This window comes from Bos indicus x Bos taurus, chromosome 13 (genome assembly GCF_003369695.1).
Source record: "Bos indicus x Bos taurus breed Angus x Brahman F1 hybrid chromosome 13, Bos_hybrid_MaternalHap_v2.0, whole genome shotgun sequence".
Lineage (NCBI taxonomy): Eukaryota > Metazoa > Chordata > Mammalia > Artiodactyla > Bovidae > Bos > Bos indicus x Bos taurus.
Window position 1 is genome coordinate 64,327,279 of NC_040088.1, and position 13,719 is coordinate 64,340,997.

Sequence of the window (13,719 nt, forward strand, 5' to 3'; positions counted from 1 at the left end):
AGAATGTCTGTGACAAACAAGTTATTGATTTTTTTTTTTAGAGCTGAAAGCCAATAGCAGACTTGGACTCAATAATCACTTTCTAAAATAATATGAGTCTCAGCACTCATTTGGAACCTGGAAAGATAACACGTAGGCTTGTTCCTTAAAGAGTGGTTCCTCTGGTGGCTTTTGTGCAAAGAGAAAGGCAGTAACCTCTATTGTCCCCTTTCTGCCTGGCCAGCATATCCCATTTGTTGGTAAGCAATAATGAAGCAATATGCAGGATAAAATTTCAAAGCATATGGGCGTCGTCAGCGAACATATTAAAAATATCCCGATACAAAAATAATATGTGAAGAGATTAGACTTTATGATACCCCAGTCTCTACTAGTGGTTGTTTATGACCACACACATTGGAACAAATGTGTGTTCGGAGACCCACTCCACAACACGGTTCAAATAACATCCGTGGTGCCTTCAGTAAAGAAAACATGTTGCCGAATGAGTTCTGCTTATGCAAACAAAGCATGAAGCAATTGTTCGTCAACAACATTAAGGAGACAAACAGTTTCTTCCGTGACCCTGGATGAGGCTGGCCCAGAACAGCGCTGGGGTGATCTGTTGTTGGTGGGGAGCCCGGGGAAGGGCCAGTGGACAGGAAAAGCGAAGCAAGAAAAAATGCCTTCAAAAAGAACCCCATTTTCATTTCCTTTACACTCAGTCTAAGCTACACACATGTGTCAAACAGTCTTGAAAGACCTGGCATTCTGCTGCAAGATTTACTAACCAGCTTTTCAAGCTCATGCTGTTCTATGACATGCTGCTTGTGGAGTTGTGAAAAGAAAATGCAAGGTCTTGTAGAAATTTCAGGTGTATTTTTAAGTTGCTTCTCCCAGAGGCCTGAAAATTTGATATTGATGGAGGGAAGAAAAAAAGTTGAAGGGCTTTTGTTTCCTCCACTGTGTGTTTTCTGGGACTGTTCACCTCCAGCCTTATCAGTGGCATATCTCAGTGCATCTGGATGAATCCCAGTAATGAAATTATCATCGAGTGGTATCTGAAAACTTAGAATGAGGGAAGGAGTCTGGAATCAGCAAACTGACAGATTTCATTGTTTGCTTCATTCTGATGAAATACACACCCCAGCCTTGCTATTAATATTTTACTCTCTCTTTTCAGAGTGTGCGAAAGAATAGGTTATTAGAAAGAATCCCCCTTATCTTTAGGATGAAACTTGACTGGGCCACAGATATCCAGGGAGATTGTGTGCATGATGGACCCAGAGCAACAGCGAAAGAAGTTTGTCCTGGCCTGTTCTCTACTTGGGCTGCATCAAAAATAATCGGATTCATGATTTCAATGAAGAGCTCATAAAAATGTGAATTGTGGAAACAGTATTACCACCAGGAACCCTGACTTTAAGACACTGGGGTTTTGTGGTTTCCATCCCAATGGCAGAAGTAGAACGAAACGGCAGAAAGAGAAACATCTAGAGTCCAAAATCACAAAAATAAAGACAGAAATGAAGAAAGAGATCATGTGTAACCCCAGAGAGAAGGGCATGTTTTCAGATAAAACAGTAACAGCAACTACAGTGACCAAGTAGCATCTATATGGGGAAACATACAGGCAAAGCACAATGGTAATGATTCTAGAGATTCACCAGATAACAAGACGGCAGCTCTGTTTTAAGAGAGCAAATTATAAATAACCCTGGCCTTGTTTGTGATGAAACTGGTGACAAGAAATGACCTTTTAAGGAAAAAAAATAGCCAAGGTTGCCACGGCCATAATAATGACAGGGGTTGTAAGACAGAAGTAAATACATGATTATCTCTTACACAATATGCTGGAAAACCACAGATACGTGACTCTCTTCACGGCTTATGTTTAAAAACCACCAGTCAAGGCTATGCAGGTTGCTTTTGTAAATGAGCTGCAAAGTACTAGTGTTTATCATGATTACGAAGAGATTTTACTATTTATATTATATTTAAAAATTACATAAAACTTTGAAAGTTCCACAATTTTGGTATTACTCACTAGTGTAGAACAAAATGTGAAAATCTCTTCTGTGTACTATTTTAGTAAATCAAGAAATGCTTCAGCATTAAGTAAAATCATCCTTATTTTTCCAAATTAAAAAAGACAATACATAAAAATAAAAATACAAAGCCCAAACTGTTAATATACTAAAGAAAAAACAAATATACACCCTACAAGTTTCAGAACTGATTAGAACTAGGTGATATTATAAGACTTTTAGAGCTTCATGTAAAAATGTGCCTCATGAATAAAATTCATTAGTTCTATTAACATTTACATAAAGCATTTAATAATTTTAAATACACTAATTTTTCTTCTTATAGATAAGAAAAAGCATGTAAGAATATGTGTGTGTTCTTTTGTATGTATTCACACATATATGTAATAGTCTTATAAGTGATTATTTGGGGTGGGTTTTCTACTTAAACTATGAATAACAAAATTTTCAGCTCTGTAATGACCTAGAGGGATAGATGTGGGGAGGTGGGAGGGAATATGTGTATACATATAGCTGATTCATGTTATTGTACAGCAGATACTAACACAACATTGTAAAGCAATTATACTTCAATTAAAATTTTTTTTTCAAATTTTCACATATGTCCAGGGCATGTAGAGAAAGCAAAAATAAAATACAAAAAGTCTGTGTGCTTTAGATGAAAACCTGTGATGAAGACGCTGACAATGAAGATGACAATAATAACACAAAGAACAATGATATCCCTTGAGATTTAAAGTTCTCATTTTAGTGATTCAAATATACTGTGAACCTAGTATGAATTCCATGTTCTGATAACAAAAGGTCACTGAATCATGTTAAGGGTGTAAGTTTTTGACTCTGTTTAAAAGTGGCCATTGCTAACACTGGTAAATGATTTTCTATTGTGGACTTAATTGCCAACTTCTAATCCAAACAAAGTTAACTTCTGTCTCTGGATCCTGTCCTCCCAGCCCTCCTCCCCTCTACCCATCACACACTGTACTGACACAGCTATCGATTGAACTCTGTGGGCTCTGAATGTTGAAAAGCTTAATTGCTACTAATGATGTGAGTAACGGTTGAAAAATGGCAGTGCATACCAATTTCCCTCATCAAGATTTTATAAATATGTGTTTTGGTCTTAACACACTATTTGTCTTCTTCTCATCTTTCCCAACCAGGGCTAGGATCTGGTTTCCTGTCGGAATCAGCAGATAGGTTGAAAATAAAGGAGCAGCCCTCCAGCGTCGCTGATGAGAGGCAGGCAGCCTCATGCACTTCACCACCAGAGGGCTCCTTGGGTATAACAGCCCTCAGGTCATGGGACTCCAAGAAACAGGGCTGCTCTACAGCAGCACAGGGACACCCTTACACGACTCCAGGGCACCCCTTTGCTGCTAGAATGGCTCCCTCCAGGTGGATTTCCAAGGGAGGTGATGGCCACCCAATGTGAACTGGAGTCAAACTCCACACAGTAAGGCTATCAACTAAGAAGGCATTTCCTGAGTCCAGGCGTGGAGGCCTGCTAGGAGGGGATCACAGCAGATGCCTTTAAGTCTTAAGAAAGAGGAAGACAAAAAGAGAACCATCATTTCCTCAAACTCCCCTGGTCCAGGGAAGGCAGTCTAGGGGTGTAGGATGGCTGTGCAGTCTGACCAACCCTCTAATTAAAGCAGGTGAGACACTAAGTGGTAAGAGGAGCCAATAAAAGCCCACGGTAGGGGCGGCCCTGATGGTCCAGTGACTAAGACTCTGTGCACCCAATACACAGGTCCTGGATTCAATCTCCGGTCAGGGAACTAGACCCCACATGCCTTAACTAAAGACCCTGCATGCTGCAACAAAGATCGAAGATCCCAAGTGCTGCAACTAAGACCCGGCATGGCCAAGTAAATAAATAAACATGTAAAATAAAAAATTTTGTTCTTTAAAAACAAAAGTCCAAAGTGGGAAAATGGAGAAAGGAGCAGGTTTGGTTTTGTTTAAGGACAGACAGCTAGGAAGCAAGCTTGGGGGAGAAGAGGATTTTCACATTGTGGAGGATCAATTTTCTATCTGAAGGACTAAACTACTTTCAGTCCCTACCCACCCAGGATGGAAGGGATTTAGCAATAGAGCTATTAAAGGCTCCATTATCCCATCCATCAGCCGTCTCAGTCAGTGAGTCTGCTGTGGGCAACAGTCAGGTATCTGCAAAGTTTTAACAGCATACTGTACTTAGGTCTGCAGTCTGCAATTCAATTCTTTTAAAAGCAACACACTAAGTCCTGTCCATATCTGAGCTCTGGGATAATAACCCTAACCTCAGCTATTGTGCCATTCTCTTAACAAAGATTTAAAGCAACTTGCTGCTTTATTTATGCTGCACCTGGCACTTGGTGGGGAAGAAGTTGCTTTTCCTGCTTCTTCTTCTTTTACTCAACTTGGGAGATAACTCACTTCAATTATGGAGCTAAGGAAATTTTCTAGGCCTCTGCTCATCTAAAGACCTTTTGTGCCAAAAATCAGCTTCCTCCAGCCCAAATGTTATTTTGAACAAAAGCCCGGGAACAGGTGCATTCTGTGTTGCCAGAGTCAAGAGAACATTCTGAAAAATGGAAGAGTTAAAAAGGACCACTTGGGGGAATTTTCTGTAGCAACTCTCTCTGTGTGTGAAGTCATTGGCTTGGGTATTTTTCTGTATGATACATCTGACTGCATTGCACATGTGGGCATTTCCAACAAGCAGGACAACTTCAGCTAACATGGTCTAAGTTGTACCCACAGCTTGAAGATATGCTTGTGGTTCCTTAACACTAAAATGATTTCAAACTGTTCCAGTAGGTGAGATCATGGTCTCATCTTTTCCAAATACAGTGATCTTTCAAGGTCAGAATATATATGAGAAGAGAATAAACAGTCCAAGATACTCAAAACTCTTTTTGTAAAACAGATAATAAAAACCATAGACCACGCTACATTCTGAACAACTGAGCAGCTCTTCCTAAGGCAAGAGTGAGAATTGGTATGAAAATTAACACACTACATAGAATTACAGTCACTTGAAGCTCATTTACATGATCTGTAGAATGGGGAGTACCCAGCAAGATCTTAGCTGTTTGAAAATGAAAAAATAAATAGATAAAAAGTCAACTTTTGACCCACAATTTAGGAAATTATTCCATTCCCAAGGTAATCAGCCTGTCCTCCAAATAACTCCCTGCTCAATAGGAAAAGATCCTACAAGTCAAGTGGTCCATCTGAAGTTGCTATGGTGTTTTGATACACAAATTATTTTGACACACAATAATTTGGCCTGTGAACTTCAGTAGTTGAGTTTCCTAATGTATAAGATAGTCTCAGATTTCCAACATGATTGCTCATATTCAATAGATAACATAGAAATATATGCCAAAATGTTCATGTCCTACATTAAAAAGAAAACTTAGAAAGACATCAAATGGATACCAAATTGTTGCCACATCTCTCAGTACACAACTTTTAGAGCTGAGGAGTAGGAAGTGCTCGTTTTGCTTCCAACAAACCTGTAGAGCTTGCATGTGGACATGATGTTACTATCCGGAAATAATTCCAATTAATCTTACGTCCCAAAGATGGTTTCCTCTGTTTCTCAAAGTTATATACTTGAAATATCTTTCAACTTAAAAGATGTGTTCTCTCAAGCTTTTTGTGCACACCCACAACCAATTTGGGTGTGGTTCCTTTGTCTTCAAACGTCCCTGCTTTTCCCTATCAAGACTGCACGCAGCATTCCTTCTTTCATATCAGCTTGATTCTAGGATTCTAAGGGCTTGCTTTCTTTGTTTTCCCTAGCCAAACACAATAATAAACAGAAACATAATGAACACTCAAGAAATTTGATGAGTTAAATAGTTAATTTTAGAATGAAACATGCTGCTTGGAAATTCACGGACCCAGGTAAAGTAAAATGGCACAACGCTGCCCCTGCTGGGCTGGAGCTCTATAGAGCTGGGGGTGAGAACCATTTTCATATGCCTATCCCTTCAGGTTGCACTGGCCTCATTCTTCCTTTCAGCACCTTTGTGAAAATATACATAGTTAAGGATGTTTATCCCACAACACAAAGAGGTCTGCTTTAAGAAGCCTAACAGGACTAGGTTGAGTCATTAACCCAAACAATAGAAGTAAATGAACATAACTCCATCCTGTTGCTACATGGGAATGACTCATTTTACTTACCATTTAGGAAAATAAACTACATATTATTAATAGTGATGTTGCAGAAGACAATTAGATTTTCATAGGTATTTACGTGTTTTATAACCTCTCAAAGTCGGCTACCATTGATTTCTTCCAGGATGCAGTTCTCATATTGTCTCTTCTAAGGCCCCTGTCTTTCTCACCTGAGCCAAGGTGAAGTCCTTCAAACTGGGATGACTTCTCCAATTTTCCCTTCTTTCATTTACAAAATGAACTTTCCACAAACTCCAACTTGATCACCAAATTCCAGATAATAATGTCTATGGGTTTCTGGCTTTGTGTGGAATGTACTAACCATGCTGGATTTTAGGTCCAAAGAGGACCTCAGCAGTGATCTAAACTCTGGAGCAGGGCTTCTCATAGGTGGTCCATGGACCACACTTGGAGAAGCTCTGGACCATGGCTGCAGTCACCTGGGTCCACGGAGACCTCTGTATGCAACCGAGGAGCTCTACTGATTTCTGCTTTACATACCCAGCTTCCTTTTAAATGTTTATTCTAACAAAAAGTTTAGTAACTGACACTCATCAGCTACGCTAATCCCCTTGGTTTACAAATAAGAAAACTGATGCCCGGAGAAAAAAAATTATTTTCTGACCTGGCTAGTGGGCCAGCATTCTGTTCTGATACCATCTGTGTTCAGACTTTCCAACTAGCATGGAAAGCTCCTACCATCTTCCCATGTTCGTCTCTCCTTCCCTACAATATGATCACACTCAGTTCTATGTCAGCCTTTTCTCATTCTCCCTTCTCATTCTCCCAAATATTGAATGTAATCATATTCCCAACACAGTGAACTGAACTCATTCATTTTTGGGACCCTAATCACTCCTCCGCTTTAGGAATTTACATGCATGGATGGGACACCTTTGATCCCAACACCATCCAGATGTTCCAAGACTCCGAAAACTCACTCTTTTGACCACAGACTCCTAGGCTTCATAATCCTAGACTGCTGATACCCCAACCCCACTCCAGCATCCTCTCGGGCTATCAGGGCAACACCTCCCTGAGCTGCACTGACCACCTGCCCAGACGGGGCAGTGCTTCACCAGCATCCTCCCCAGGCTCGCCTTCCTTGACTTTCTGCCATGTCTATCTTGCCATTCCTCATCATGGAATTAATCTAAAAAATTATTTTGCTAAATGACAAGGTCCTACTATATTGAACTCTATTCAATATCCTGTGATAAACCATAATGGAAAAGAATGTGAAAAGAATCTATGAGTAAAACTGAATCATTTGCTGTACAGCAGAAATGAACACAACACTGTAAATCGACTCTACTTCAATAAAATAAATTAAAAATAATTATTTTTCTATTCCCAGCCCTTAAAGTGTTGTTGGCTATGATCCCACCACCATGTGGACTACACTTAACTAATACACTACTTCAGCTAGATGTTCCTGCCTCCAGCAGCCTATTTACTCATTTCTAATTGACTCTCTCCCTCAAGTTTTCAAAGAGTCTTCACAATTCCCATCATCTTGAACCCCCAAATCTGCTTCAACACCTCCCATCCGCACATGGGCTATCATCTCTAAGACAAAACACAAGATCAGAGCTCAAGTCTGGGGCTGGATTGGGGAGGATTAATTAGCCTGCCACACTGTGGAATCTGGACTTATGTTGGGGGCACTGAGAAGCCCATTCAAAGCTTTGCTGTAGAAAGACCACTCTGGAGGCTTTGGGAGGAAGAAATGGAATTGATCTACAGGAAGATACATGGCGGGGTTCAATGAACACACATAGGGGATGGGGGAGAATCAAGAATCTCTATATACTGTACTTTGTGCAGAGTAGATACACCATAGATATATAGAACTAATTTATTTAGGCTCTGATTCTCAGAAAAATATATATAGAAAATGTTTAGTACACTTTAAAAAAGGCATGGTTGCGAGTCAGAATATTCCTGCTGTGTCTTGTCATCAGGCAAATGAAACCTATTATGCAATGGACAGATGGTGCAACAAGATATAAAATGAAATTAGCAATGATGAAACCCAGAAGGAAATGAGGAAAAAGGTCAATATGCTAAAGGTCAAAGGAATTTGGCTCCATCTCGTCTCGTTTTGTAAAGGTCTGAGGTCACAGCTATTAATGGCTTTTACTGCAGGGAAGTTGTAGGACTTCCTACAACTGTGTGGAGGCACCAGACACTCACCCAGGGTTGTTCAAAGCTATAGGTACGTCGCCGATCCTCCACGTCTTCATCCTGTTTTGCTTGCTGAAATTCTTGCCGGAGACGCTGTATCCGATCATGGTTGCTAGGAGTTGATCTGTTGCTGAAAGACAAAATGGGCAACAATGAACACTCTTCAGAAATACAATCTGTGGATGGCAGTTACTAGGGAAAAAATGGCAGCTTGCTGTGAAATGGTGCTGTTTGGGAGGAAGTGAAATTTTAAGACCATATCTAGGCATTTCAAATATGTGTTCATTTTGTTCTTATGATTAAGACTTATGGAGGGGATTTCAGGCAGATATTCAAGACGGTGAGCAGTTTTTTTAGACATTCCTTTTTTACACAGCTCTTTAAAAGCCTCATTTCCTCTCTGTAATCTGGTAAGGTGTTGGCAACAACAATGGTTTAGAAAGGACATTGCATGAAAAATCATAAATACCAAGGTCTTCTACCTTCTTGGAATAAGACACAGTGCCTCTGGGCTGTGGCTTCTTTGCATACAGAAAGTGCACATAAGAATCCCTTCTGCTCTAAATATCACAGTTGTAACAATCAAGTGAGATAACCCCATACATTATAGCCTCACAAACATGCAGTATTATTTACATAATGCCATTATATGACGTTCCTATTTATGAGTTATCAGAGGTCTAAAGAAAAAAGCTCACACAGCATAAACAAAAAACAGTTTAAAAACAACTTCAGGTGGTAGTTGAATCAATAAGTTAATAATATTGTTGCCTTCATTTTGATAACTTTGAATTCTGTTTTATCCTCACAGAAAGCTTATAAGATAGGTGCAGAAGGTAGTATTTCTCTCTCACACACACACACACAGAGATATAAACTGCCATTCAGAGAAGATAAGTAACTTGTTTCCAGTCTTTCCCTGGTCAGTAGGGAAATATGAGACTAGAATTCAGAATTTTCTGGCCACTCTCAGACAGTAAAGAATCTGCCTGCAACGCAGGAGAACCAGGTTCGATCCCTAGGTCAGGAAGATCCCCTGGAATGGAGCATGACAACCCAGTCCAGCATTCTTGCCTGGAGAATCCCTTGGACAGAGGAGCCTATCAAGGACCCTACAGTCCATTCAATTCAGTTGCTCAGTCGTGTCCGACTCTTTGCGACCCCATGAACTGCAGCACGCCAGGCTTCCCTATCCATCACCATCTCCCGGAGTCCACTTAAACCCATGTCCATTGAGTTGGTGATGCCATCCAACCATTTTATCCTCTGTTGTCCCCTTCTCCTCCTGCCCTCAATCTTTCCCAGCATCAGGGTCTTTTCCAATGAGTCAGCTCTTCGCATCAGGTGGCCAAAATATTGGAGTTCAGGGTCACAAAAAATTGGACATGACTGAAGCGACTGAGTATGCACAAATCAATCTTAAATCTCATGGTGCTTTTGGTCGATTCCATTCCCTAGCACAAAATCACATCCAATCCAGACATCTACTCAAGTACATTTGGTATACAGTTTTCCAATGAAACTTTAGACTTCTTGAGGACAAGAACCAAGTCTTGTATTTATCACATATACCCTCCAAGCTGCTGGTAGAATGGGAAGCTGTCAGCCAACACAAGGATGAGTCTCTTCATGGAACACACATTGCCCTGGTTACATAGAGCGGATCTGACTTCTCTTGGCCACACAGCTTCTGGGGTAATGGCATTTGTGAGGGGTGGCCTAGAAAGAGAATGTGTCAGAGAAGAGAATATAAAATTCTCAAACTAACATAGGTCTTTGTATTATTTCACAAATTTTGAGGGATTCTATAGGTTTAAAAATCTCAAATTGAAATGATAGCATTGAGGACCATAACATGAATACCTTCTAAGAAGACAGGATTGCTCTCATCACTTCATCTCCTGGGTGGGTTCCTATCCCCTTCACATTTCTGTTAATTTCATGAGAGGTTTTGCAATAGCCGGTTGACACATTCAATTTGATGGTTTTCCCATCAATAAAAACTCATCTTCCCTTTGTTTCTCTTCTGACAAATCTTTGGGATTCATCAGCTAGAGGACATGGAAAGTTAATGCGTCTGTAAGATGTGCAACTTGACACATGAGGCATCCTTCCACTGCTTCAGACTTCCCTTCCACACTCCTGAGCCTGGCAGGCTGTTATTCCTACTGGCTTTTAAGTCACATATACAGCATCTTATCTTGTCCCAGCCCACACATTTTCCCAGTGTAATGCCCAATCCACAGAACTCCTCACTCTCCATGGGAAAACTGTGAGGGTATAGGCATGCGTGTACACTCCTCAGACAAAGAGTTGGAGAGCAAGCATTCATTCATCTCACTCCTCTTTCCAGCTATGACTCTTGTTCCCGGCTAACTTTATAGCTTTTTTTTTTTTTGACCAGATAGCTCAGTTTGTAGAATCTTAGTTCCCCAAACAGGGATCAAATACAGGTCCCTTGCCGTGTAAAGGGGGAGTCCTACCACTGGACTATCAGAGAATTCCCTAAGTGTTCCTCTAGCGTTCTTTCGTTCTTTCTTTTTGACTGTGCTGGGTCTTCAATGCTGTGCGCGGGCTCTCTCTAGTTGGATTAGTGGGGGCTACTCTTTGCTGTGGGTGTGCAGGCTTTCATTGTAGCGGCTTCTCCTGCTGTGTGTGGAGCACAGGCTCTAGGCACGTGGGCTTCAGTCATTGCAGCACAGGCCTCAGTAGTTGCGGTTCGCAGTCCCTAGAGTGCGGGCTCAGAAGTTCAGGCACATGGGCTTAAGTTGCCTGCAGGATGTGGAATCTTCCTGGATTAGGGATCAAACCCATGTCCCCTTTATTGGCGGTGGACCCCCATCCACTGTACTGTCAGAGAAGTCCTACTTCACAGTTTTTAGTAGAGGGATTTAGGAGGCTTGCCTGATGAAGTATTTTACAAGTCCAAGTAGAAATATTTTCCTATTATTTATTTTCATGTAGCACAGTTTGAACCTCATAATTATTAGGTCCATGAAGTCCAAGCCATTGGTGAAAACAGACCTCTTCTTACTATTTGTGATTACTTGAACATGCAGTCTCCCAACAAGGGAAGTGGACCCAGGGTCCTTAATGTTCAATTCTAGTGACCTTCTTGTTTCTCATAGGATAAGACAAGTCCTGGAAGTCATTTCTGACCTTATTTCCAAATCTGAGCTGCTGGTGAGACCAGTTTCACTCTCTTTTCCTTGCTTCCTTTCTTCCTATGCTCTAGAAGTGGACTGACCTGCCCGAGACTAGTAAAGCACCTGGGGGTTGAAGGCTGCAGCGGTTTCCTGATGGATGGAGGTTCCCAAAGACTGGGAGCCCATTAAGCAGCCTTGGGTGATAGCAGCCGGCAGCCTGCAGGTGAGACTCTGGCTTCCAGAGATGTAACACTGCAACTGCTCAGCTCTGCCTCTTGGGGCAGGTCCTAAGCGTCAATAACACATCTGGATTTCTAAAGTTTTTGGTTACCTCTTCTGCCAAGAAGGCCAAAGGAAATTTGAAATGCTTATTAGCATTAGTGATGAGTTCCTAAAGACCCCAATCAACTTACATTTGGGTTCATCGCCAACTTAAAGTTGCTCATTATTATTACTTTTTGGTGAGGAATATAATAAAGATATCACCTAAGTTATCAGATGGGTGAGTAAAACAATAAAACTCTTTATGAGGAGTCAGTCAGTCAATCAATTATCATTGACTCTCCTCATATGGAGAGGAATCAGAGATGCTTTTTATGCAAAAAAATCCACACAGTTTACATTCAACACTAGCATTTAGCATGTTGGTGTTTATACACGTGCACACACACGTGTGTGTGTGTGAGGGAATGGGTGTGTGTATTTTAAACTAAATGAAGATTTTAACAGAATCAAGAAAGTGTACATTGGATCAGACACTATACAGATCCCTAAACCACATGTACAACCTACCCTTGACTTAGACGGAACTCAGATCTTTCCCATTCAATTACCATGGGGATGTACCCTTTCCTATCAGAGGTAGATCACACAGAGTGCTAAGCCTTAAAACCTTCTGATTGGACTCCGGTGATGTGCTTCACAAATGAAAGTAGCTGAAAACACTAATCCATGCCAAATGCAGCCACAATCCTATTTGTAGATAAGCATCAGAGCCCATCCTCCACCCAAGCTGCGCAGGCGTGTGTACTCCAGCCATCTTCTTAGGTGCCCTGAATGAGGAAAAAACTTCATAACCATGGTTCTCACCACTACACACGTCTTGCATATGAATCTCATCATCCAGAACGCTTGTTTAAAAATGCTGATTAAGACTTACCTTGAGATATTCTGAGCCAGTCAGCCCATCCACTGCAGGCCCAGGAACCTGCATGCATTTGAAAGCACTGGAAGTGCTCTGAAAACTATGCCTGCAGGCTTCATTTGTTGTTGTCCAGTTATTAAGTCGTGTCTGACTCTGTGACCCCATGAACAGCAGCATGCCAGGCTTTCCTGCCCTTCACTATCTCCCGGAGTTTGCTTAAACTCAAGTCTGTTGAGTCGATGATGTTATCCAACCATGTCACCCTCTACCACTCTCTTCTCCTTTTGACTTCAATCTTTCCCTGCATCAGGGTCTTTTCCAATGAGCTGGCTCTTCATGTCAGATGACCCAAGTTTTGGAGCTTCAGCTTCAGCGTCAGTCCTTCCAATGAATATTCAGGGTTGATTTCCTTTAGGATTGACTGGTTTGATCTCCTTGCTGTCCAAGGGACTCTCAAGAGTCTTCTCTAGCACCACAGTTCGAAAGCATCAATTCTTTAGCACTCAGCCTTTTGGTCCAACTCTCACATCTGTATATGACTACTAGAAAAATCATAGCTTTGACTATACGGATCTTTGTCAGCAAAGTGATGTCTTTGCTTTTTAATATGCTAGAGGAGGAAATGGCTACCCACTCCAGTACTGTTGCCTCGAGAAGCCCAGAAACAGTATGAAAAGGCAGGCTTCATAGTTGGGACAAATTCTAATGCCTGCAGGGCAATTAACTAAGAAGTGAAGGAGACCCACTGTGCTGTGACAGTTGGGGGAAATATGCTTGGTCTACAAAGGGAGGCCCTTACTTGGCTCCAGTAGATTATTGTCCTGAAAGAGTACAGGTCTGATGTTGCCTTCTAAGCTTTTTTGAGAGAGAAGTCAGAAATACAGTCTTCCCATCTCCTAATTTTAAATATTGGCTTGTTTTATTTTTTCAGTCCTAGGTGAGACAAAAAATGTTTGTTGCCTGCTAGCTTGTAATCTCTACTTTATATTCTGTAGATGTTGCTTATCTTGTATGTTGCCTTTCTAGTCTATTTACTTTC

The 13,719-nt window shown here is 41.1% G+C and overlaps 1 protein-coding gene across 20 annotated transcripts in view; it reads right to left on the reverse strand.

Moving 5' to 3' along the window:
* The window catches only part of PARD3 (par-3 family cell polarity regulator), a 588,875-nt gene that overhangs the window by 9,626 nt on the left and 565,530 nt on the right, over positions 1-13,719 (reverse strand). For all 20 annotated transcript variants that reach the window (XM_027560026.1, XM_027560020.1, XM_027560017.1 and 17 more), the window contains one exon: positions 8,400-8,520. In XM_027560026.1, coding sequence (XP_027415827.1) covers positions 8,400-8,520 — 121 coding nt within the window. The remainder of the gene's footprint in view (positions 1-8,399; positions 8,521-13,719) is intronic.